Genomic DNA, 25,985 nt, shown 5'->3' on the forward strand with positions numbered 1-25,985 from the left:
ATCGTGATAAACAGCCAGATGTCAGTCAATTCAAAATTAGTTCATCTACCACAAGGGATGGGTGGGCACTCAATTAATTACTGGAGGAATGTACAAAGAAAACAATGATTTTTGTTTATGGAAAACAACCGTAAACTAATGCTATATATATGTGTGTACATGTGTGAGTGTATATATATATATATATACACACACATGTGTATGTGTGTGTGTAATACTTTAGCTATTATTCTTAGCATTTCTTCTGGTGTTAACGTAGTGCTGGCACGCGGTGACAGATTTCAGTCCATTTTTAGCTTGATACTTCTGTATGTAGTATATAGTCTATAGATGGCAGCACGGTAGCTCAGTGGTTAGCACTGTCGCCTCACAGCAAGAAGATGCTAGATTCAAATGTGTGGAGTTTGCAAGTTCTCCCCTTGTTTGCATGGGGTGCTCCGGTTTGCTCCCACCATCAATGACATGTATGTTAGGGTCAGTGCACTGGCAAAAAGAGTTGCTCCCCAGGCGCGGCACTGCTGCTGCCCACTGCTCCTAGCTCATGTGTGCTCACTGCTCCTAATGTGTGTGTGCGCTCACTGCTAGTGTGGGTATACAGGATGGGTCATATGCAGAAGTTGAACTTCACCACTCACTGCTCCTCGTGTGTGTGTGTGATCAATAAAGTACTTTGCAAAAAAGTGTTTGCTGGCTATTTCACACATGTACTTACTTACTTACTTCCCCCCGCTCCTTAAGGTAAAACCTTACATTTTCATTTTCTCTTGCAATTGATTAAGAGAAAAAACTGCTTTGCTTATAGTTTGTCTCAATCATGATTTTCAGTAGCTGACAGCAAACCCAGAAAAAGAATCCACAACTTACTTACTTCCCCCCGCTCCTTAAGGTAAAACCTTACATTTTCATTTTCTCTTGCAATTGATTAAGAGAAAAAACTGCTTTGCTTATAGTTTGTCTCAATCATGATTTTCAGTAGCTGACAGCAAACCCAGAAAAAGAATCCACAACATCAAGCAAAAGTTGAAAAAGTAACTTTTATCGAAACATGGTTTCCTTGGAGTATGTTAAAGGTGACAGACCAGGTGTTAACTGTATCTCTCTTGGTGCGACATCATAAACTAACTTTGCGTTGCCTCCTTATGAAACTGCATGGACCATGTAAAGCAATCAAACACAAAGGAGAGTCTAGGAGAGAATGGTAGCAGAGCTGCAGAAGAAATATTTAGCAATCGTCCATACTCATGAGGATTAAAATGTCAATAAAAAGAAGTCTTAAAATCTCACGAAAGCATATAATTTTCAATAAACAACATCTGACCTGAGGGGGGTTACATATATATCTAACTCACCTGAAAACTGATATTTGGCAGATCTGTAACCCCTACCCCAAAAAGTCAGGCTAATGAGGTGCTTTGCATCTAAACACTAATATTCATCAAGGGACGTTTTGGTTTGAGCGAATCACATGTGATACAGCATATCTTAATTACATCTGTATTGGCCAGTTCTAATTTTTGGAGGGGTGGCAAACAACCCCACCTCCCTGCAGAATCAACCCTCAGGAATCAGCTAAACATGAGAGTGAATGAGTTACGAACCAGGTTAATAAGGTGCTTCACACACACACACACACACACACACAAAGAACTGCACCTTGTAAACATGTTCTACCTCCTCTGGAGAGTTAGCAATGATCAGGGTCTTTTGGGGTAAGGAAGGATTGAAATCCAAAGAGCTGAGCAGAACGGAAGTCTTAGAGGAGTCCAAACAAAGCAGGACGACCTGCAGAGGACACACACACACACACACACACACACACACACACACACACACACACCTGGGTGACCCACTGACCCACAGAAACGCAAACAACTGTTCCTAGCCAAATCCTAAATGTTTGTGCGTCCCAAAAAAGATACCTACAAACAACAGTCATTGTCCATTTAAAAGTCAGATGACTAGTCTTTTTGTGGCTAGAGTATTTCCACTAGGGGGCAATATTAAGAGATAAGCTCAAACCCACGAGAGAAGACAAACCTGATGAACTTGGCTGTATAGGGCAGCCTCCTCTAACACACTGATGATAACGTTCGGGCTGAACATGTGCTCTCTAACCAAGCTGTCGAGTGGCGGCGTCCAGCGCTTAGCAACGGAAATGATCTGCCGTGGGCAGGAAACCCTCTCCTCACTGCATACCAACTTCTTAAAATGCTGTAAGATAGTCTCCATCTACAGTCAGAGAGGGAGGAGGGGAGAGGGGGCGAGAGAGAGGGGGGGGGGGGGGGGGGGGGGGATGGGGAGCAAGGGAGAGGGCAAGTGGCAAACACAGAGAGAGGGAGAGTGGGGGGAAGGGAGGGAGAGGAAGAGAGAGACAGTGAGATGTACAGAGGAACAGAGGAGAGAGGGACAGAGAGAGAGAAAGGCAGGGAAAGGGGGAGAGAGAGAAAGGGAGGGAAAGGGGGAGAGAGACAGACAGAATGACATGGAGGAATGGAGGGAAAAGTAGTGTATGTTCAGGTCTGCGTCCATCTTTGAATCAATCATTTCACCTCAGCAGGTCCCTACCTCCAACGAAGCCACACCACTGTCTGTGTGTGTATTAAACTGTACATAAATCATGTGCCATACTATCACCATGTATACGTAAATTTGGACAAAGATCGACATTCAGTAGTGTCAAAAGCACATCCACTGCGGAACACATCTAGTCCAGAACACAGAGGACATGTCAGGGCATGTTCTCTGTTCCTTCCATGGTCTCTGCGTGTCTGACCTGGGCAGGGGTGCGTGAGAAAAGCACATCAGCCTCGTGCAGTACCAGGTGGCATAGCCGCAGGAAAAGGAAGCAGTGTGCAGCCAACAGCCTAGCCATGCTGCTGGGCGTGGTCACCAGCAGCTGACCTAGGACAGACAGACAGAGACAGAGAGAGAGATTTCACAGTTACCAGGGTAGTTACATACAAATCCTTATCTAAAGGGAACCTGTGTTAATATTACCCACCCTGTATAAAATACCCTGTGCTTTGTAAAAGACAATGCGACTGTGTATTTAAATGGTTCACTGGTTAGGCGAGAAATCTGTTATGGTAACATTGCTATAACATTTCAGCTGACCCTCACTCACTGATCAGTGCAGACATCTAAAGCCACTGTTGCTGAGAGAGTTTTATTCAGAAATAAAAATCCAATATCACCTAGAGTCCTGGTTTAAATACAATGATGGACACTGGACACTCTGTTACGAACTCCTCGTCTAAAATCAGTGTTTCTGATATTTCATCACCCACACAGCCATAGATGTCTGTCTACATTACCTCACCTACTGATCATACAGCTCAGTCAAACAATCAGAGGCCAGATCTAAACTGTACCATTCAGCCTGGAGTCTCAGCACAAAGATTAAGGCACGTCAGATGCCTCAGGCCACAACACAGGAAGTGCAAAACAGGGGAAATCAGCTCGTTTGAAACACTAAATAAACTTGTAAGAGCTGAATCTCACAGTTCTTCTGGATCTTGGTGTTCGTGGCCTCGTCTTTGCCCAGTCCGATTAAGGCTGCAGCTGGGTGAAGGCACTGCGCTGCCTGGCTTTCCTCCAATAGCTCCATCACCATCTGCACCTTTTCCCAGCCAGGACAAAGGATGACTGACAGAGGCTGGAGGACATACACACACATACCAGCTGTTTGTAAACTATCCTAAACTATAGGTTTGGATTTCTCAAACCTAGCACTCCTCAAGTGATGAGGGTTAAGTAAACATGCCCCTGCAGAACTGTGATTATATTTAGGCTTTTGTTCCAGCTCTGTTAATGCAACCCCCCTCCAACCAGTCAGTCCTGCTGAGCTTCTGAATAGACAGATTTTCCTTATCACACTCACACTCACATTCACACACACACACACACACACACACACACACAGAGGAGGCTATATTAATTAGCGCTGTACAATGTTTGAAGAGGCTATCCGCAGCTAAGGACTGGGATAATTCTGATACAGAAAAACAATCTGGTTATTTATTTAGTAGTTGTGTAGTAGTTGTGTTTTTACTCAGAAATACATTCAAATTGTAGTTTCAGTTCAAGTTTTATTTCAAGCCTGAAAATGTGGTAAAGTATTCTCTCTGTCAGTGCGTGTCTGGAGTGTCGGTGATAACTCACTCCGCTGTGTGCTGACAGAGGACTGTAGACAGATGAGAGCTGGATGTGAGCTAGGAGCGGGGGTAGATAAGAAACTGGGTCCTCCCCACCATGAGACACCAGAACCGTGTCACATCCGCGCGCCACGCTGGGCCAACAGTAACTCTCAGCTTCTCCTGGACCTGCATACTTCCTCCTCAACAAGAACTGAAGAATTTAACAAACATCAAATGCTATCTCACAAGTGATGAAATTTCCACTAAAGGGGACAGATGTACACACAAAAAAGCACAGACATTTTGGCCTGGTGCCTAAAAATGCAGCACTGGCCAATTTGTTTCACATTTTGTTCATTCTGTTCAAATTTATGAACTGTGGAAACATGTAAACTGAGCCAGATCAGGACGTGCAAGAGTATTTACAACTAATACAAATGCAGAAAAAACCCAAAGAACGCAATACATCACAGTGGAAAAAAAAAGAAAGAAACCAAGACTGAGGATAAATCCAAAATGAAGCAAAGTAGTCTTCAGTGATGACAGCGTCCAGTCCCGTACCTTTCTGAAGTTCTCCGTGATAGGGGCATGGGAAAGGGTCACACAAGGGTCAACTGTGATGGCAGAATGTACCAGAACCCTCTGTCCGCCATGTTCCGGGATGAGAACCTAACACAGAGGTCACAGTACTCTTATTTCCCCTCTCCTTCCCTATTTTTAAGAACAGAAAATCTCTCCCTTAAGTGTTATGCCAAGCATTTTCTCACACCTCGAGTGGTTTAAGACACAGTGATTTAACAGTGCACTACATCACAGTGGCTGTGTCCGAAATGGCATACTAGCGTACTGCTTACTACATACTAGCCTAGTATACACTGCGTACTGCACACTACTCCACACGCTAGTATGCAGTATGGTACAATTACGAGACATTTCGTGTAGTACACTACACTACATTGCCATTGTCGCCGTCCGCCATGTTTTTTGAAAATTTTCGGAAAGTTAGAGGTTACCGCGTTGCATCATGGGATGTAGTAGTCGGCGAAGTGAGCTTGGGATGTATACTAGAAATTTTCGCCAGAGTAGTACATCATCCGGGTAACTGTAGTGTACTGCAAAATTTTTATTTTTCGCGTACTGCATACTACTTACTACTTACTACTTTTACGTCATAATTAGTATGCGAGTAGTATGTAGTATGCCATTTCGGACACAGCCAGTGAGTGAGCGGGGACAGACAGTGAGACAGAAAACCTGACCCTGGGTCCCACACCCATCTGCAGTCAGCAGATGCTAACCAGACCGGTGTGACTGCTCAGACATCTTAACCATGCTTTTCTATACAGGGCGTCGACCTGACTGCTTACGTTGGTGTCGAGTGAGTCTGCATCTGGGTTTAAAGGATCTGGATTAAGCAGCTGCAGCAATCTATAATCCATCAAAAATATTTACTCAATACACAAACAGACACTCAAACACAAACACAAACACAAACACACACATCTGCAGAAGTGAATTTTTATTTGACCAATAGGTTTCATCTGGATGGAAACGACATAAACAAGCGACAAAAGACAGTAAGACATTGTGTCAGAGATGTCAATGATAAAATGTAACTGTTTGTATGGGTTTTTTTTTACATTTTTACTAAACAGGCCATGTCCAAAATTATTCATACCCTTTGAAATTTATGCAAATTTTTGAGAGCATGCAAGCTCCTATACTATTACAGCTGACACTGCACAACACTGGCCTCTGTAGACACTGACCAGGGAGGACTCCACTTCTCCAAGACAGGCACACAAGGCTCATCTAGACTTCGCAAATAGCTCACCTGGACAAAGAAGAAAGATTTTGGTGATCCGACCACAGAATTGATGACCAAATGCCTTCTTTTCTGCCTTGGAGAAGTGGAGTCCTCCTTGGTCAGCGTCCATGGAGACCAGCATTGTGCAGTGCATGCTGGAGTGTCTGCCCTGAGATGTTGGTACCAGAATTGCTCATATTCATCAGGATGGCCTTGGTGAGGATCCTTGGATTCTACTTGGCCTCTTACACTGCCATTCAAGCCAGAGCAGGGGTCACTTTTGGCATCTTGCCCCCACCCTTTGAGATTTTTCACAGTGTGGAACTCCTTGTACTTTTAGATTATGCTTTGCACTGTGGCCACTGGCACTTCAAACACTTGGATATGGCTTTACAGCCTTTCCCCGTCTTGTGAGCAGCCACAATGTCAACCGGAGGTCCTCACTAAACTAAGGTTTTGGCCATGACTTGCCATTGACTAGTAACTGACTAGAGAACTGTTCTCAATTTACAGTTGATTAGAATGCACCACAACATGGTACAAATTGCCAGAACCATTTGGAATGGTATAGGAACTTGCATTTTCTCAAAAATTTGCATCAATTTCAAGGGGTATAAATCATTTTGGACATGGCATTTTGTAGTAAAAATGTAAAAAAAAAAAAAAATCCATAGAAATAGTTATCATTAACACCTCTGACACAATGTCTTACCGTCTTCTGCCACTTGTTTATGTCGTTTCCAACCAGATGAAACCTACTGGTCAAATAAAAATTCACTATAAATTCAAATTTGGCATGGGTGTAAATAATTTTGGGCTTAACTATGTGTCTCTATATATATATATATATATATATATATATATATATATACACACACACACACACACATATGCATAAACATATGTTCATATAATTTCTTCATAGCCCACCCGTACACATCTTCTCTGTAATTTAGAGACTCCTCAGAGTGTGGACTGGGGAAAGTAGATATGTCTGAGTGGGGGGGTTTGTTTGACTAATGCTAGGCCCCAGTTAAGCTCCAGTTAAAGGGTGAATGAATGAGTCCCTACAAACAGTTTTCTGTCTGGAGGTCAGTATTAAATCAGTACATTCCTACCTTGCACAGGCCAGCTCCTCTTTCAAGCTCTGTCGCTCTTTTAGAGGACTTTCTCCATTCAGTTCTACAGAGGAACCACCGCTGTCACTGATGGACACACACACACACACACACAGAAGCAGAGTCTTTCTTTAGAAGAGTCTGTGTAAAGAGTCTGTGACAGGTCTTATGGAAAAACTTCAGCAACTGTATTATGGGCCCATAAACACAGGTCTATGTGCCAAACTGTATTTCACAGAAGAGACATAGTATAATACATAAACATACAACAATCCTGCCTTACATACCATCCTTGACGACATAACTGCCATCTGTAACCTGAGCTGAATCATGTTTCAGGAATCTTGTCTACACAGAAGAGGCTCTCATAAGTCTAGCTTCTGTGCTCATCATATAAAAGTCATATGTTATCTCGCACTGGCTCCCCCTGACCCTTGACACACTGTATAATTTTGCATATGAAAATGAAAATGCCGATTTGAAGACACTGCTTGGAGTGAAAAACACACTGATAAAAATAAGCGCTGAAAATGATATTAAACACATAGAGAGTCTTTCCTTTTTATATGGTGAATTAGTTCTTTCAAAAATAAGTCCCTTTTTGTTCCTTTTTGGGGTTTACTAGTGCTATATCAACAGTTGAGATTCAGCTGATATACTTGCACATAAAACAGTGGAAGATAACTTTTGCTACAATAGAAAAGAAGCAAGAGAACAAACCCTGGTTCAGAGAGATCTGCATAGTCGGGGTGAAAAAAAAAAACAACAAAAAAAAAAACACCTGCCGATGGAAGGGTGGGGCGCACATACCAGTCAGCTAGCATGGCCTCAGACTGCAGAGTGGAGGAGACGTTTTTCGTCTGGTCTCTGCAGACTCCAGGGGGGGTTTCCGGAGGGCTTTTATCCTCCAGGAGCTAAAGTCGGCCATAGTAAACATGCAGTTCATTAAATTCAGGATTCACTATGCAATCATATCACTGAGATTAGAAAGGAGGAAAATCAAAAGCTGCAAGCCAGTGTAACAACGCTACAATATCAAAACACCCACTGTTCTGACTCTACTGAGGACAATGGGCTTTTCATTAAACTGTTTAACTCACTCGGGCTCCACGACCCTAATTAGGATAAGCAGCTTTGAAAATGAGTGAAAGAGAGTGAACTTACTCTGGGAACCAGCCGGGTGTGCAAAGTGGGGTTCAGAAACTTCATAAATCTGTGGGAATGATGAGTCATGTGATTCTTTTTATTTAAAAAAGAAATAAATAAGCTATTTGGAACCACTGAGTACAAAGAAATATGTCCTCGCCTGAATAAATTGAGGTTTTTAGTGAACTCCTCTGCTAAAGAGCTTTCTTTGTCCTCTGCTACTTGATGAACTCTGAAAGAAAGTGAGCGCAGTTGTGTGCCACAAATGGTTAAGACTACAATCTAAACTTCATAAGCATTCAAAATGAATTCAGATTTTTGCTTGAGAGCGACCAGAGTATTTGAAGTGAAGAATACACCTACATCTTTTTGTGCTCCTGTCTCTCCGGATATTTTCTCAAGCTGTGTGTCAGAGAGTCCTCATCACAACACGTTCTCTCTACCAATCCTCCGCACCCAGCCTAAACAGGAGAGGTCTCAAACATTCATACAACTGTGTATGGTTACAATGTTGATCATCATAGAGCATAGTGTCTACATTTGCATGCATTCATATACTTTCAGAGACTTTGGGGAAAACAGACTAAACCTTGGCAAGTCACCATTACAGAACATGGCAGATTAGAGTGCAGATTAGAGAACCAAATCACAGTTTACATCTGACAGTCCACAGCTGGGACTGAGGGATTCTGTCGCCCTCACCTGAGGTGCTGTGAGAGATATGTCCTCCCGACCTGCCTCTACAGGGATAAAAAAAAAAAAAAAAGATCATGTTGTTATGTTGGCTCTACTGAGCATTGAGGGGGTGGGCATATAATGCGTGTCTGTATGTATATAATGCATGTACTCTTTGTCTGATTGGAAAGGGACTGGGGTCAGGCCTCTGTTATTGTACTCGCCCATTAAGAGACAAGCTACTGTTTAACAGTTACCCATGGTGTCACATACCACGTTCCAGTTCTTCTCTGAACATAAAATGTCTCGGTAGAACAAAGACAGTAAAACAAAACCTACCCTACTCCCTACATGACAACTACCATTTTTCACCCAGCACCAGAGGTGGTGCTCTCACCCATTATGATGTCATCTCTGTGGCCTTCCTCAAATAAGAAGCCAGGAGGAAGTGATGTTGCTGCACGGCAACCATTTGTGGCTAGGAATTTGTCAGGGCTGGAGAAGATGTCGCATGTCAGAGACACGGGTGAGGGGTCAACTGAGCAGTTCTGTGACGTCACATTTGCTTTTGCACTTGAAAAACAGGCAAATTTCTTCACCACAAGATCATCGTTCACACAGATCTAGGAAACAAACACATACCATGAATGATTTATGTACCGGTATCATTAACTTAACTTTGAAAAGATACAAAAGTCACAGGTGACAGGTCAGACTGTGTAACGGGGCTGAAGTTTCCCTCCAGTGTGTGAATCACACTAATTTACTAAGTATTCAACTCTCACTGATATTTGAAGCTAGTGTGAAACCACTCTTTATCTTTCCAGTTACTCCTGTATGTTGAGTGTATTATTTGTCATGTTTTTGATTTTGCACATTGCTGTAAAGTCCAGCAGAAAGGGTAAAAAATAAAAAAAAAAACCTAAAGGCTGTGGTAAATCCATCAGAAGCGTTCACTTTTTATCAGTAAACATTCCCTTTGGAATTCATTTCATCACGCTAATCCTGATGTCGTACCTTTACATTCCGGATGGTCAGGTAGAGTTGAATGGCAGAGGATCCCATATACCTTCCACACAAAACTGCCTGAACCAGAGTAGAAGCTGAAGAGAGAGAAGAGGGCCCATGCAAAAGTAAAATCATGTATCTCTATAGCCTAACATATCAGGGTGCTAGAAAGAAAAAAAGTTTCCAGTGTGTCTAAATTTTTGTTAGAGACCTATGGCAAATAAAGAGCATTTTCCATATGCTTCGGTAATTTCATGATACATTAATGAATGTGAGGTACGCTCACCCTGTATAAGGTTGAGTAAGTACCGTGTAGCTGAACTGTCCCAGTGACATGATGGCCTGGGATAAGAAACAATGGTTGACTTCAGCAACTTTTGGTAAAAGTCAGGATTACCTTCCAGAAAAAAAGACTGGAAATATCACGGCTACCAAACTGTCAGTGCTTTTAATGGTGAGCTCATTAAAACGATACGACTGACAGAAAAATCTCAAATGGTGGAAAACCCTCATTTCATTAAGTCTTAATCGTCTGGAAAATATTATTAAGCTAATAATGCATTTACCAAACATTTAAGATTGTGTACTGTAATGTTTAGTGAGTTTTCACAAAATTCTTACACAAGTTCTGCTTTCTGTTGACAAAGGGATACTTGAAGTCTCATGGGGTGAATTCCTGCCAGTTCAAACTTCTGCATCCAAAACGGCAGCTCCAGAAACTGATCAAGAGCAACTCTCACCCTGCAAGGCAGCAAAAACACCCACCCTCATTTGCCCACGGTCTGGACATTGTTACCAGGGCGATCAAGTATCATTCTCAGTTTAAGTCACTGTATGCTGTTGTTTTAAAATGCTGATGAGAGAATCATTTGTTTTCCAGCTGTAGTCTCACTTCCGTTTGAGAGAAGACATGGGTTTCTCTCTAATTCTGCCTTTATCTGCTCTGAATCCAAGCCTAAGCAAGTGTCAAAGTGCCACTGGAAACTGATTTCTACATTTCATTTTAAAAATGGAAAACACCTTATACTTCAAATGACAGTAACTTAACACAATCAAGACTTAACTCTGTTGTGATACAGCAAAACTTTTCTCAACAGGATACAGTACAAATAAACTGTGAAGATATCAAAGCATATTAGCATTCGTCTCAAGGACACAATGAAATACCTTCGGGGCAAAATAAACAATGCCCCAGGTAATTATTTTAATGTGTGTATCACACATACTCATCTTTATGAACTATAATGCGTTCTGCATGGTCCACCAAGAAGCACACAGCTTGGCCGTTTACAGTCCCCAGAAGCAGACTTTCCACGATAGCCCTACACCAGTTTTTCTGGTCCGAGTGAAAAACCACACATACCTGGCAAGGAAAAAAAAAAAGATTCACACAACACTGAGTTTAATTACAATGCTGTGATCCCTGGCTAGGTTTCAGAAGTTCACTGGTAAATTCATTTAAGGGGGGGATTACCTGGCCTTCTTCTGGTGAGTTTAGCTTCAATTTTTGCACATCAAAATTGACATCATGGTAGAATAGGTTCATCTTAACCTGCAGGTCCTCGTAGTCTTTTGGACTGTGTGCTTGGACACAAGGTCCTTTGACAATCCTACCCCACAAACAGCCAGGGTCCTCCACCTGGAAGAAAGCACGGACATGTTCCAATGTGTCATCCTTCTGTAATGACAAACAACTGAACCGCTACAGAGGGGTCAAAATGTTCTTAGATCTGTTTATTAAACCATTCAGCAAATGCACAATTTACCTTAAGAACTGATATTTCCAACATTCCGACTAAACCCTGCGTGACCTAGAGGCAAATCATCGGTTGTATTCGCTACGAAAGGGCCTGCAAAGAGACAAGCACGCAGACTAACGTGTCAGAGTGCACATTTTTATGAAGCCACTTAGCCTTCTACGTCGCATATCAATACTTAATTAACAAGTTGTTTCTGAGAGTAAGGTAGAGATGAATGTAAATTTGAGACCATTTTTCCAGCTAACACACATATTAATATTTCACAGACTGATCACTTCTTGCCGCATGGGAAAGGTAAAGCCCTGCTAAGAATCCTCTGGCACATGCAATGAAGCTAGTCAAATTTACAAACCATATCGGTTGCTGCTCCACTAATTTCTAATTTAAACGCTTATACATAAACTAAAAGACGCGTGATGAAAATATGCTTAATCGTCATGTAAAGTTTACACACCTGTTTTATAGTCTAGGTTGGTTAAGCTTATGCTAGCTAGCTAATTAAACTAAAACGGCATTTCTGAGATGGACAGTTGTAAAACGTCCAGCAAACCTCAACGATTTTCTTTACCTCAAGAATTGTCTGGAGACCATTACTATTTACCTACCTACTCACCAAAGAGCACAAGAACAGTGTGATATTTTGTGCCTGTGAGCCAAGTATATTATTTTAAAAACGCTATAATACTCAACGTGGACTACGACTTCTCCGTCTATTTACCTTGCCTGACTTGTTTACCAGCAAAAATGAGCGTACAATTTAATGCTTTCGTAATCTCTTTCTCATCGATGCGGCCCTGCCTACTGCTATACCGCACACGGTTCAATTCTAGAAGAGGATTTTGTGACGCCACATCAAACTTAATAGTGTCGGTTTTCTCTTAGTGTGGTTGTAGTATTTAATGAAGCGTAAATTCAAAATTCGTTTTCCTGTGGGCTTTTTCATAACCATACCAAGGAGTTCAGTTATATGACTGTGTACTCTTGTCGCTGACCTTCTTTTTCCTATTTAGTTCTGCTGAATGCTCTTAATTTCAGTGTACCGTTTTGATGCACCTCCCTAAATAAGGTGTACCTATTGGCTATATCAGTGCATACATCTTATGCCAAACGAATCTGATAAATTATATTTAAACTATCGAGGACATGTCTTATTCACGATGACTCTCTCGTGTTATACAATAGACAATGAAAGCTCTGCAGATGCGAAGCACCTTATGAACCCCACTTGTAGCTCATTTAGCCGGGGAGTGGGGGTGCCATCCTTCCAAAAATTCGAGCTGACAGACATCCCCCCATCCACCCGCTTAAAATAAAAGAAATACGTCCTATATTTTGTTGTTTTTATTAACATTATAAACTTTAGTTAGGAAACTGGCTAAATATTGTTTATGCACGCTGAACTTCATTCTCCAACACCAGACGCTTCATCGTACTCTATCACACGGCACTGTCCTTGCGGTGGCATTCGAGGACGAAGTTGCATTAAGTGAAATGCGATTTCGGACGTCCCCGTAACCCTAATTGGGATAAGCGGCATCGAGAGTGAGAGTGAGTGAGTAATTTTGGATGCGTCGTATCAAGCGTCTGCGATGGACTGGCGACCTGTCCAGGGTGTTTTCGCGCCTTTCGCCCAATGAACGCTGGGATAGACTCCAGCACCCCCGCGACCCTAATTGGGATAAGCGGCTTTGAAAACGAGGTAGTAAGTGAATGGTTTCGGACGTGTTGTATCAAGCGTCTGCCATGGACTAGCGACCTGTCCAGGGTGTTTCCCTGCCTCGCGCCCAATGAACGCTAGGATAGGCGCCAGCACCCTTTCGACCATAATTGGTATAAGCGGCTTTGAAAACGAGGGAGAGAGTGAGTGTATCACGTGTTAGCGGTGAGCTAGCGACCTGTCCAAGATCTTTCCAAGCTTTTCGCGCAGTGAGCGCTGAGATACGTTCCAGCCCCCTCTGCGACCCTAATTAGAATGAGCGGCGTAGATAATGAGTGAGATGAATGAGTTAGTGTATCACGCGTAACGTCCTCAAACAATGACAAGCACAGCGAAGCAACTGCTAACTTACCAACTTACCACATTCACACTTTATAAGACTGTGGTGCTGCTGTCTACACTGTGTGTCTTTGTTTCAATATTTTTTGGGGGATATTTACGCTGAAAATCGTTCTGTTGTTAATGGGAGGGGTTCGAGATGTGACGGTGAGCAATGGATATATGGGCATTCGTGAAGTGTACTGTTCAACCCATGCCTGTGTGTGTACATGTATAGTCACGTAACTGACCCATTCTCTGTGTAATTCCCTGAATAAGTTGAGCCACCAGTTCCTGTCCGGTGCTGATCAGAGCCTTCTCCTGGGCCAGTCTCTGCAGGTTGGCCGTGATGGAGACATGCAGTTGTTCCTGTCCCTCTCTCAGCACACCCTGCTGTAGCTGCAGAGCGCTATGGCCTTCCAGCAGCCGATCCAGGGAAGCAGCAGTCAGATCTCGGACCTCTTGCTGACCCTTCTGCACACAGACAGGACAAGCAAAATGCTTGTAACAGCGGAAATGACTTACAAACATACTAGACAGGGAATGGGGATACCTATAATCCCACTTGCTATTGCTACTGTGTAAGTTTTTATTTTGCGGTGTACAGTGTGTACAAACGGTACTATAAACCTTTTCTTTCCCATGATTTCTTTTATATTTCCTTGAAATTCCTCAATTTTCAGATGTGTGGCACCTATTATGTGGACAAACCAAGTGTTAAGCCCTGAAAAGGACTGGGTTTTTTTAGTTTTCCATAAAAGGGTGTTGGGGGGAGTGAGTTGTGGGAGGTGACGTTGTTAGACGGAAGTTCATGAAAAGGAGTGCAGCCTTCAACTCTACGCGTAAACGTCATTCTGCATTCATATCTTGACCGCGACCGGAAAAGGTAAGATTCTCTGTAGTTTTGGCTTTTGTATGACGTGAACAAAGTTATGCTGAGATAACAAGTTTGACACTTCATTTTTACTTGTTTCTATCTGTCTAAAGTTAAACGGTGTTAAAGAAAAAAAAACGAGAGTGTGGAATAGCTTCTTTGTCATTGCGTAACAAGAGCCTGTAGTGGTTGTAAGAAGACTTCAACAGGAAAAAGGACTGAGCACATGCCTCGTTCACAGAAAGCTAAACTTAATATGGATTTGTTTGTGTGTGTCTGCATTTTTGTGTTTTTGTTTTTTTCATAATGTAATGCTAATTGAAAAGTCTGAGTTTAAGGATGGTCATATGCAGTGGTTATCACACTATTTAGATTTAAATGTGTTGATGAGAATACGTGTAAAGGAGTGCTTGATATGTTGCAGAAGCAAAATGTCTGGAGAATTGCCACGGATAAACCAAGAGAATATTCATCATAGTAAGACCGACTTTTCTCCCGCATTGTATGTTTCAAATTCCTTAGTCCCATTCCTTATCCCATATTGGTTTTACTTACAAACTCTTTTGGTCTGTTTTACATCGTCAGGAGCACCAATGTACAAAGAGATAAAGCTGTCAAACAACGGAGGCTTCAGTGCCACACCTGTCATGATACAAAATGACTTTCAGCAAGGCTTCACAGTTGAGTCAACTGTGCGAGGTGGGAGAATTTGGTGGTTGTAAACGTACTTCTTTTTACATAGGACACCATGTTTTCAGAGCGTCATGCTCTTTCTTTGGTCACTAACTGCATTATTTCATTTTCTTTCTCCCCAATCGCAGGGCCTGCTGGAAATGCTCTGCCCCAAAACTTCAGACCAAGAGAGGGAAATGGTAATTGTAACTGTCATTATGTGGACAGTTTGCGATGGTGGCCGAGATGGATTATCACCTCTATACTACTTGTAGTGTAAGGGAAGGAGCAGATCTTGAAAAGTATGTTTTGTTTTGTTTTTTAATCTTCCCACTGAAACAGGTTTAACCTTGGAGACAGCTGGAGGTATCTCAAATGACCCAGTTATGTTGAGCAACACGTTTGGCGGTCCTGCAAGAATCACATTAAATGTTGGTATGTCAAGTCCTCAAGCTCCATGCCACAGTTTTGAGAATTTCATCAGACACTTTTTTTTTTTTTTTAACACTGACTAACTTTGTTCTCCAATCTTAGAGCAACAGCCAGCAGCACCTGGGAACTCTGAAGAACCAGTGGCTCCAGGTGAGATACTCTTAACGTTCAGGTCATGATGTGTGTCTCTGTGGAGTTTCATTTCATCACCACTCATACGTACATTCCATCCTAACAGAATATGTTGACTTAAGATGAGGAAGATGACTGTGGAGGGAATCCTTGGGACCAACACAAAGGGAATAAAAGAAGCACAGTTGATATACTTAAATCTTTTAATAAAGACATGTCTCTGTAGTGGTGTGTCTGGCTCCTTCATAAGTATTTTGTATGTCTTATTGAAATGGAAGACCTCTTGATTAGATGACAGCATGAGATGGGAGTTTGAGTTGTGTGTGCCACCTAGTGGCTGTTTCAAGTACTCTTTGCTCTGGGCACCGTACTTCAGCAGAAGTTTGTTTCTGTTTCAGTAGGCTCACTCCAAAAGGTAGATTGTTTTACACTTTTTTTGAAGTTTTAGTGTGTCTCTACATTCTTTGACCCTTCAGAAGAAGTGATTATACCTACTTTAAGTGGGCAGCAGGACACCCCTGTTTTAACATGTCTTGGTAATATGAAAAAGGTCATCTTCATTAAGCTTTAAAGCTTCACTCTAGTGTTGCAAAGACTATTGTTTAGATGTTTAATATCCTCCCCTTGAACAAATTCAGTGGTTTGTTTGCATAACCAGAAAGCACCTTCTGGAAAAATGCGACAGAACGGGGCCCACTTCTACACAACGTGCAAAAGATCTCTGTTAACTCAGTATTTGAATTATCATGTTTTCTGATTCAGAGTTAGTACACAAAATCTTACTCAAATGTAGAGATGTTAAGAAACAAGGGTAATGGACATATTCGTACTAACTGGATATTAGTGTGTACTGAGCGCTTTTTCTCTGTTTTGGCTGTATTACAGACACACGAACAAACTGTTTAATGGCTTTGTCTAATTTTCCTCACTAATGATTGTTGTCAGACTGAAGAGAACTGCATCAAATTAGCTTTACGATCATTTATTGAAATAACTTATTATAAATATTGCAGATTAAAAAAAAATCCTAATGGACAGAAGTGAAGTTTTCGGAAAACAAAACAACATGATAAAAAGAAAGGATCAGTACGACGTTAATGAAAGTTCATAAAAGAAACAAGATGTTCTTAAAAAAGAAAAAAGAAAACCCATTCTCAGTTAAAAACCACTCATTCTACCAGACCCTCAGGGGCGGCTGAAGGAGGAACACCCCCCGTCATGGATCCTGCAGTAGTCTTGACCCAGAGAGGCTCTTTTCTTACATGGCTGACCCAGACGGGTAACTCCTCTACACAGAGGCCGGCCTGAAAATGAACTGACAAGGGAGAAATAGCACAGCTTTAAAAAATAAAGGAAACAACAACAACAAAAAAAACCCTCACACTCCCAGACACACACACACACACACACACACCCCTGCCTTCACTTCACCGTGCAAGAGCTCAATGTGTCACTAAGCCTCTAAGAGATTTGCCCACCCCCCTACATAAAATAAAAGGGTTAAGAAAAGATCTCTTTGGTATGGTGATGTTGAGGCTTGCCAGAGGGGCTTGAAGCACAAACCTATTACTGGCCAGGGAGTGATTGGGGCTGGAGCTCCGTGATTGGTCCACTGTGTCCAACAGGCCTCTGAGGTTTTTCTGGGCGACACCCTCAAGCACACCCTGCGAACCAGAGCACAGCTACTTTACTATCCTGCTTTACTATATGACTACACTTTAAAGAGTTATGGAATTAATATAATTAAAATATCTTCTATTTCTGACAATACATTTCATTCACGTTTAGTATGATTCTCTTCTGCATGTACAACTGTTTAATAACCAGTATACACTGAGTGGCCACTTTCTGTTGTCCACCTCTCTTTTCCATGAAAAAGCTCACTGATGAAACAGGTGGTCACACACTGACACACAAGACACAAGCTACAGCCAGTCAAATAACACACAAGTACAGCAGTGGCACTATTTGAAAATGTAACATGCTGCGTCTGCCATCTGGCTGAGGACAGGTTAAAGACCCTAGCGATCTGATCAAGTTGTACTACATACTTAACAAAAGGGACCACACAGCATATTTATTTTATATATTAGATCCAGTCAAGTGTCACAATTTACAGTCAGCTAAGGTGTAATTTTTATACAAAGTGGGGAGCTGACTTATGGTTTTGTCTGTAATTTTCAGTTTCACATGTTATGGGAGTGAAGGGTAATAAAGAATAACAAAACATGTGCATTCATTCACTCACTCCTGCAAGGCCAGGCCGACTCTTGAGCCTAGGGGTTGAGTGGTTGGGCGTGCCCAGGGCAACATGTCCAAACCTGGGCAGGCCCTGAGACTGGGAGGGCAACATAGCCACGATGCAAGGGTCACCTGTGATTAGACAATAAATGAATGTAATGTACTGAAGTGTGCTTTATGTCTGTGTGGGGCACTGTTTATGAAGGTGTGTATACCCACGAACCTGTGTTTGTGTGTGTGAGAGAGAGAAAATCCACACATGCCTACCTAACATGAAGCTATCCTGATCAAAACAAGCAGGTTCTGACATTGCATCGCAGTCCAAGTTCTCCCTAAGGACAAAGGTAAAGCAAACCAAACACAATCAAAACTGAAACGCTGAGAACATCCTGTTTCTGTCTTTGCAAACAAGCGAAGGAACAAAATTCGAAAACTGCATTGAGTCCACAAAACCTTTTTTCGCCCAAGTAAAGTTCACTATCTACATCTTACAGACCATCAATGTTTCCATCATAAAGATGTTGTGTGAAAAGCTCAGCTCATTGTGAATAAAAGAAGGTCTGTGATCATTACTACCTTAAACACTCCATTCATTCTGCAGCTCAAGATTTTCAATATATACCGGATACAAATGTCATTTGAACAGTATTTGCCAAAAATCATTAAGTTTGGTGCAAGTATCTCAACTTGCTACACAGACAACCATGCACTACACAGAGTCTCTGTTGTCTCTTTTCCACTAGGACGGTGCTGGTGCCCGTGCCCGTGCCGGTGCGGAGCCAGTGCTGCCTTGGTGCCTTTTGAGAACCGGCCCGCATTTCCACTGGTTTGGGAACCGAACGCTACATAGCGAAAGTTTGGGTAATTTCCATGGGGGAAAAATAATGTCGGACAGAACGCATCTGCTTGCTCTTTATAAATTTACGTTTACGCTTGGCTTCCACACAGCGAAACACCATGAATTTTGTCCCATAACTTTTCGCTCTGGGGGCAAAATTTATGAAAATAGTAAGTCTGTCACCTAGCTCAAAAGTTAAAACGAGTGTTTTAATGAAGGTCTGCATGCAGTGGTTTATTTGCACCAGCCAGAGCCGAGAGACAGTGTCTTTTTCTACCACTCTGGGTCCGACTACGTTCATGTAACATGTTAACAACAGCCCGTATTGATGTAGACACAAATTGTTACTCATGCATCTTTTAATCATATACATATTTTCATGCTACAAATATCTTTTAGCCTACCGCTACTTGGTCAGACGTTTTTTGTTACTCCCGCCTCTCTAGAGAACGTCACGTATCAAACGCTGAACTGATTGGTTCTCGCATGGTTTTTATTTGCATAGCCTCTGACGTCAGTGGTTCCAACTTTTGGGACCAGCAATTTTGTGGTGCCGTGCCGGTGCCAGCTTTTTGGCTCCGGCACCAGTATTTTGTCAGTGGAAAAGCGTGGCCCCGGTGCTCGATTGGGCACCGGCACCGGCACCGCGGCAGTGGAAAAGGGGTACGTGACTCACCTCTGGGGAGTTGAGGAGGCGTGGCTGTGCTTGTGGGAGGGGCTGTGCTCCTGAATGACCTCATGCTCATTGGTCTTGATTCTTGCTGGAGGCAGAGGTTGCAAGGTAGGACGTGTGTTCTGTCCTTTCAGTTTGGACAACGCCCACAGAAGCTGCAGTACAAACCAGCGTCCTAAGAGGGAACACACACGCAACCCTGATTTTCTCTCTCTGTTTCTCTCACACCAACAAACACACAAACACGCATTTTAGGAAACACACACACACACATACCCAGTGAAAGAGTAAAGAGCAGCAGAGTGAGCATGGGGAGGTCGAGAGATGACTGTTGGTTGACCTCAGCAATAGCGTTGATTGGCACGACAACAAGCAGAGAGAGGCGAGAGAAAGTCGGGCACTGGAGAAAGGACAGCAAAACCGCACACAGCAGGAAATATCCAGCATGGATCACACACGTCAAGACCGCACGTAAACTCAACCCTGTAAACACAGTCAGAACAGCAAGGTAGAGCTTTAGCAAAACAAACACAATCTCTACAACTAATCACACAGGGAAAAAATACTTGAAGTGTTTTTAGCCGTTCTTCTCTGCATGTAACCATGAGTGAAATCATGCACATGTGAGGTTTTCATATGCTGTTTGTTAATGATTAGTGTGTGTTTCCCATGTTGCATGTATGTAAGGAAATGTGTAAACTACCTGCCCATCCCAGGTAGCCCTGAATCAGATGCAGTCTGTCCTCTAGCCTGTTCTGCATGTTGTCCAGATACCTCAGCAGGTATCCCAGAGTTCCATTCATCCGCTCTAGTTTTCCCATCAGTTCTATGTAGAACTGGGCTGTGCTGTTCTGCTGCTCCAAAAGCCCAAATAGGTTCACCTCTGGACAGAGGGGAGGGGCAAACAGTGTCAAGGGCAAATTTGATGAGGACACATTTCTTTCAAATACCCCTCCCTCAAAGAAAAAGCAGAAATCAGAGAGTGTACTCTACCTATTTTACTGTACATGTCCTGAGCCCGACCTCTGACCTCAGCCAGGTCATCCAGAATGGCCTGATGACCCTCTTGCACTTCTGACCCATGACCCTTCAACTGTTTACTTACATTCTCTGTGTACATTAAAAATAACACAAAGACACGAGAGAGACAAAAAGAGTTAAGAAATGTAAACACTCATATTACGAAGTGTGTGTGCATTTGAGTGTGTATATGTATGTATGTTTGTGTGTGTGTGTGTGTGTGCGTGCCTATATGTATGTTTGTATGTATGTGTGTGTGTGTGTGTGTGTGTATGCATGTATGTGTGTGTGTGTGTGTGTGTGTGTGTGTGAGTGTGTGTATGCATGTATGTATGTATGTGTGTGTGCGCATGTGTGTGTGTGTGTATGCATGTATGTATGTATGTGTGTGTGCATGTATAGTCACGTAACTGACCCATTCTCTGTGTAATTCCCTGAATAAGTTGAGCCACCAGTTCCTGTCCGGTGCTGATCAGAGCCTTCTCCTGGGCCAGTCTCTGCAGGTTGGCCGTGATGGAGACATCCAGTTGTTCCTGTCCCTCTCTCAGCACACCCTGCTGTAGCTGCAGAGCGCTATGGCCTTCCAGCAGCCGATCCAGGGAAGCAGCAGTCAGATCTCGCAGCTCCTGCTGGCCCTCCTGCACATACACAGAAAACAGTGAGAAAGTGATACAGCTAGGCCAGAGATACACAAAGCTGAGCAGAAAACACCACAAGACAGAGTGAAGGACAGAGAATAAAGCCAAGCAGAAAATGTAAGGAATCAAGACAAGATCAAAAGCACAATAAGAATTCTGTGAGAAGAAATTCACTACAGCTGGTTCAAAAGTGGAAAGCATTTAATAGAATATTAGCATTGTGCTTAGAGCTACGCTAAGTCAATAGAATGATCTTTTTTTTAATCATAAATACGGTAAGTAAGACTCTTATGGCATTTTTCTCCTACATTAAATAAATTACTGTCTTACCCTTAACACATTAGTCAAGTTGAGGATAATTTAAGCAGTTTCCTGGACAAGAGTTAAGACCTGTCCTGCAGCTGACTGCATTCTGAACACAAAATCCCTGATCTGCATGTATTCTGGCTCAGAACTAGACCTCAGTGTATGTATGGGGGAAGTGGGCACAGAGAGAGGTACATAACCACAAACCTTCAGGTCCTTCATGGCATCCAGCTGGCTGGTTGCCGTGGAGATCAGGGCGTTAACCGTTTGTTCTGCCCGCCGACGGAAGTGCTGCTGACGCGTGGCATAGCATACAGAGCGCGCCCGATTACTCACAATGTGATAGGCATTCCATGTGTCTGAGTCCATGTCTGCTGTGCACTCCTTAATGGACTGCAGAAAGAGCAAAGCATCAGGTTCAACTTTGAACACAGATTGGAGAGAATTTTCAGACAGAGAAAATTTTAGAAAACTTCTCAAAAGTCTGAGCTGTCCAGTGGAAGAAAAGATTATTTGTATTCCTGCTGGATTACCCATACTTTTTTTAGGAGATCAGGACATCTAGTCAGAGTGACCCCAGGCATTACATGCTTACTGTTTAAGGCAATGCAAACTTCTCCTCTTCCTCATTTTAATGGATGAAATCTCAATGTCTAAAGATACATTTGCTTTTATGTACATCTTTTTATTCATAATTTTAGATTTGTTGAACTTGCATGAGATACGACATGTTCCTTATCTAGCTTCACATCTCACTTCAAAAAAGCTCCCATTTCAACTTATGCATCATACCATTTCTTCAGTGCATGCGTAAGTCTTGCGTCCCTCCACCTCTGACTGGCAGTTAAATAAAGCCACGCCCAGTTTAGCCAACTGCTCTTCTGATAGGCTGCTGCAGGTGGCTTTCAGCTGAGAAACTACCTGAAAAGGCACATAAGCACTGACATATTAAACCCAAGTACTGATGCTCATTGATTTGTGAGTTGTTCTGCTGTCAGAAATGAGAGGCGTGCAGATGTGCGGTTGAGTGTGTTTTACCCTAAAATGGCAGCTGTCCAGAGGGCTAAGGTTCATTTGTTTAGCTTCAGACAGAAATTTCTCATCGGCAACAGTCATCTCAAAGGGCGGAGGGTCACCCTGGGACATGGTGTGGTCCACTGGGGCAGCAGGGACAGGCTCCTCGCGTTTCATCCAGTTGAACAAAGCATCCGCTGTGCCAAACTGAGTGCCCAGTGCCCAAGAGAGCAGTGCCCAGGGCAGCAAACTCACCCATGCCCACTGACACATTTGAGACTGTGAGGAACAAGGCAGTAGCGGCTGCGGAGCAGCATAATTAAAGAGATGGGAGTCAATTCAAACCTGTCTTCAAGCAACATAACTGTGACTATTTTAATGCACTTGTAAATATGCAGTAAAATAGTTAAATAATGAAAAAAGTAAAATAATTGTCTGTGACTGCATTTTACAAAAACACCATCCTAAACCTCATAATTTTATCAAATTAACCTTGGGTTCCTGTCATAAAAGCGTTCTTGGTGCTTGATTACCATGAGAAAAGTTGCAAATATTGGATAGACTCTTGGACATCAGCATAAAACTAGACCGCTCTTGCATCTGAATTTAAATCAGTTACACATCAGTAAATCAGATTATTGCTCCGACAGTAAAATGACATGAGATCTCTAAACCCTGGGTCTGCTATGCCTCAATGGCGCTGCACAGCTGATGGGAATCTTTGCCCGGGCATGTCTGCGTCTGGAAGCGTACTTTAAGTGATGCGTTAAACTCTTCAGATGTTTATTTAGTGTACAATGCACTTCTACACGTTTCTGATTGTCCTAAAAATAACCTCTAGTAACAGCATATTTAGTCACAAATTAACAAACTCGTACAAGATTACAGACATATTACATGCCTATGAGTGAAATCAATGGACAATTCCAAACACAACTAAGACTTGTTGCGGCTGACCTCAAGACGTACTTACTGACAAGTGAACCCTTCTTGCGAGCGCTCCTCTCCCGTTTAGACTGGGGAAAAAATACAAAACGACTATTTAAGTGTGTTGGTTACAGCCTTTTAAACAATAATGTGGTTCAGCAAGCACTTGGGCTTCTTTCAACTATTTAAATGGAAAGAGGCCGGCCAATCAAATCAGCTGTGATCTGATCTCGTGAGATTTAGAACGCAAAGAAACCAACCGCGAGATTTGAAGTATGAGTGTACAACGGACAAGGACAGAAAGTATAGGTCGTTGTCTGCGGTAATTGTGTTAGCAGACTGACAAAAACCCTAAGTTAAACCTCGATAAATTCACCAAATATCTATCAGTAATGCACAAGTAGTTATGTCTGTGTTGTTCTTTTTTAAGAATTTTAAAGCTACCGAACCAGTCATTATTAGACGAATCGATGCTAGCTAATGTCAAATTAGCGTAGAAGCTAATTAACCTGAATCCTGCATTATGCTTTGAGGATGGACTCTAAATTCTCCCCGGCGATTCTTTCGAATGCTGTACCACCCTATGGTCATGTCATAGCGAACGAGAAGTGGAGAGGTTCTGCTCTGGTACAGAATTTTAAAGGTAGTTATTTTGGTCTTGTCATTCAGTTTTGAATTAACGAGTTAAATTCTGGGCTAATTTCACACCGCCACAATAAGCCAGCAATGCGGCTGTCCTTGATATTTCTCTCATTATCCTACAGGAAATGTTAAGGTTATTTTCGAAGAGGAGCCCGGAGTAGTGGATTTTTACCTCAGTAATAAAAGCTGCATCATCTATGTGTCTGAAGGCGATTTGGTGGCTGGAAACTATTACAAGAGGAGAATTGTTCGATTTAGAAATGTATGTAACAAACATCTTCGGTTTTGTAAACTTTGCGATTAAGATCTGTCTGAATCTTTGAAAAATTTTCGTAATCCTGCTTGTTACGATATCACTCCATTTGGTAAAACTACGGCACGGTTAATCATATGTTATCAGAAATTCATCTGTTTCATTTTTGTAGATGGAGTTCTTAATTGTAGCTTGTCCTTTTGTGTAAAGGGGATTAATCCCTGTCTTAATCTTTGGTAAAGGCTAACAGCAGTCTCCAGGGAATTATTATTGTGGAGAAGACCCATCTCAGTGAGCAGTATTTTCCGAGTATGCAAAAGTTCGTGGTGCTTGAGCTGGGTTTGACTTTGCTGCCTGTTGCCAGTCAGGCTGAAGCCTCGCAGCTTATTGGACATCTGGTAAGACAACACAATTTAACTACTGTAGATTTAATTTGTGTTTTGATTATGTTCATTGTCTTAAAGGCTTTCTACGAAACTCGTAAGTTTAGTTTTCTCATGAACGCTACAATACCGTGAAGAACCTTTATTGCTTATCTATTAAAAGCAGACAGCTTCTGCTGGCAAGAGCTAGACTTGACATTTAAATGATGATGTATGAAGCCCATGTGAAGCTCTGTTTCGGACAGAAAAATGGAAGTCAATAGATCATGGTGAGTCCTGAAGGACTGTCTGTCTATGGGCCTCGCCAGAGGCTGTAAAATGGATTACACATCAAATCATTGTGTTGACAGGAGGACCCCCATTCTTTCTAATGTTTCACATGGAAATTAAATCCAGAGCGCTCTCTTAACTTTGTAGGCTTGAGAGAAACCCCTAGGATACCCATTAAGATGTGAAATGAAAAAGCCAAAAATGTCAATGTGATGGTATACTCTCACGCTGAGATGCATGCTGTCCTCCTGATGGTCTCCTTAGGCTCTCACTGAGGGTAAGGACAACCCGTTCCGTCGGAGGAGCACGTCAAGGTTGCTGGAGCCCGTGGTGTTGGCACTGGTGCAGCAGATCCCTGGCGTCGGGAAAGTGAAAGCTCAGGCATTGCTCCATCAGTTCTCCAGCATCCATCAGCTCAGCACCACCTCCATCTCTGACCTGGAACCCATCGTGGGGCAGGCTGCAGCTCAGCACATCTGGGGGTTTTTCCATCATCAGCTGGACTAGTGTCACCACCTCCACATTCACTGACCTCACACCACTGGCTTCTCTGCAGAGAGCTCAGATACTTTCTGCTTCAGGCATGGAGGCCCATTGTAATGTTGTCTGGGATATATTTAAAGGACTGATGGGCAGTGTGTCCTTTTGAAATGTATTAGAAAAACAGCGCAGTCTTCTCAGCAGTCTTATTCGCTGTATTTTGTTTTTGTAGCCCGTGCACTACTATGGTTTATTTATTGGATACAAATGTTTAATATGATGATGGTGAGTCTGTGGTGAATGCGAAACTTCTTATTTATATTTTTTTGGAGATACTGTAAGTGGCAGTATCTCTGTTTCAATCACCTTTATGAAATAAACAAGGATACAAGATATCTCGTTTTAAAAGTTAGTTTTTAGACAGTGACTAGCGCTTTCTTGGAATATAACTGTTTTACTTACATATACCTAAAGTGCTCCTTTGCCATATTAAAGGGAATTTCAG

The 25,985-nt window shown here is 42.4% G+C and overlaps 3 protein-coding genes across 3 annotated transcripts in view; 1 reads left to right on the forward strand and 2 right to left on the reverse strand.

Annotated features, from left to right (window-relative positions):
- The window catches only part of tdrd12 (tudor domain containing 12), a 19,965-nt gene extending 8,285 nt beyond the window's left edge, over positions 1 to 11,680 (reverse strand). The window contains exons 1-17 of the mRNA XM_030765285.1: positions 11,657 to 11,680; positions 11,365 to 11,529; positions 11,117 to 11,253; positions 10,512 to 10,631; positions 10,177 to 10,232; positions 9,900 to 9,985; positions 9,262 to 9,505; positions 8,910 to 8,947; positions 7,872 to 7,975; positions 7,062 to 7,148; positions 5,504 to 5,564; positions 4,698 to 4,805; positions 4,162 to 4,347; positions 3,502 to 3,655; positions 2,774 to 2,901; positions 2,038 to 2,229; positions 1,654 to 1,782 (exon numbers count right to left, since the gene is read on the reverse strand). Coding sequence (XP_030621145.1) covers positions 1,654 to 1,782; positions 2,038 to 2,229; positions 2,774 to 2,901; positions 3,502 to 3,655; positions 4,162 to 4,347; positions 4,698 to 4,805; positions 5,504 to 5,564; positions 7,062 to 7,148; positions 7,872 to 7,975; positions 8,910 to 8,947; positions 9,262 to 9,505; positions 9,900 to 9,985; positions 10,177 to 10,232; positions 10,512 to 10,631; positions 11,117 to 11,253; positions 11,365 to 11,529; positions 11,657 to 11,680 — 2,019 coding nt within the window. The remainder of the gene's footprint in view (positions 1 to 1,653; positions 1,783 to 2,037; positions 2,230 to 2,773; positions 2,902 to 3,501; positions 3,656 to 4,161; positions 4,348 to 4,697; positions 4,806 to 5,503; positions 5,565 to 7,061; positions 7,149 to 7,871; positions 7,976 to 8,909; positions 8,948 to 9,261; positions 9,506 to 9,899; positions 9,986 to 10,176; positions 10,233 to 10,511; positions 10,632 to 11,116; positions 11,254 to 11,364; positions 11,530 to 11,656) is intronic.
- Positions 11,681 to 16,980: 5,300 nt separating this feature from the next.
- Positions 16,981 to 22,798, reverse strand: bmb (brambleberry). Its single transcript, XM_030765286.1, has 13 exons — positions 22,550 to 22,798; positions 22,304 to 22,432; positions 21,719 to 21,904; positions 20,983 to 21,205; positions 20,541 to 20,657; positions 20,251 to 20,430; positions 19,824 to 20,030; positions 19,551 to 19,722; positions 19,279 to 19,283; positions 18,304 to 18,339; positions 18,044 to 18,168; positions 17,359 to 17,459; positions 16,981 to 17,110 (listed from the first exon to the last, which is right to left on the reverse strand). The coding sequence occupies exons 1-13, from the start codon at positions 22,796 to 22,798 to the stop codon at positions 16,981 to 16,983; spliced, it is 1,860 nt and encodes a 619-aa protein (XP_030621146.1).
- Positions 22,799 to 23,986: 1,188 nt separating this feature from the next.
- faap24 (FA core complex associated protein 24) lies at positions 23,987 to 25,507 on the forward strand. Its single transcript, XM_030765287.1, has 4 exons — positions 23,987 to 24,095; positions 24,217 to 24,356; positions 24,590 to 24,745; positions 25,265 to 25,507. Exons 1-4 carry the CDS (start codon positions 23,987 to 23,989, stop codon positions 25,505 to 25,507), a joined length of 648 nt encoding a protein of 215 aa, XP_030621147.1.
- The last annotated feature ends 478 nt before the right edge of the window (positions 25,508 to 25,985 follow it).

This window comes from Chanos chanos, chromosome 2 (assembly GCF_902362185.1).
Source record: "Chanos chanos chromosome 2, fChaCha1.1, whole genome shotgun sequence".
Classification (NCBI taxonomy): Eukaryota; Metazoa; Chordata; class Actinopteri; order Gonorynchiformes; family Chanidae; genus Chanos; species Chanos chanos.

Excerpts from the sequence above, each read along its gene's own strand:
- faap24 (XM_030765287.1), top strand. The coding sequence starts at position 23,987 with ATGGACTCTAAATTCTCCCCGGCGATTCTTTCGAATGCTGTACCACCC. Across the intron at positions 24,096-24,216 it reads TCTGGTACAGAATTTTAAAG|GAAATGTTAAGGTTATTTTC; the intron begins GTAGTTATTTTG and ends ATTATCCTACAG. Across the intron at positions 24,357-24,589 it reads GAATTGTTCGATTTAGAAAT|GCTAACAGCAGTCTCCAGGG; the intron begins GTATGTAACAAA and ends TCTTTGGTAAAG.
- bmb (XM_030765286.1), bottom strand. The coding sequence starts at position 22,798 with ATGTGTCAGTGGGCATGGGTGAGTTTGCTGCCCTGGGCACTGCTCTCT. Across the intron at positions 20,658-20,982 it reads GGGAATTACACAGAGAATGG|AGAATGTAAGTAAACAGTTG; the intron begins GTCAGTTACGTG and ends TAATGTACACAG. Across the intron at positions 20,031-20,250 it reads GGGCTACCTGGGATGGGCAG|GGTTGAGTTTACGTGCGGTC; the intron begins GTAGTTTACACA and ends CTGTGTTTACAG.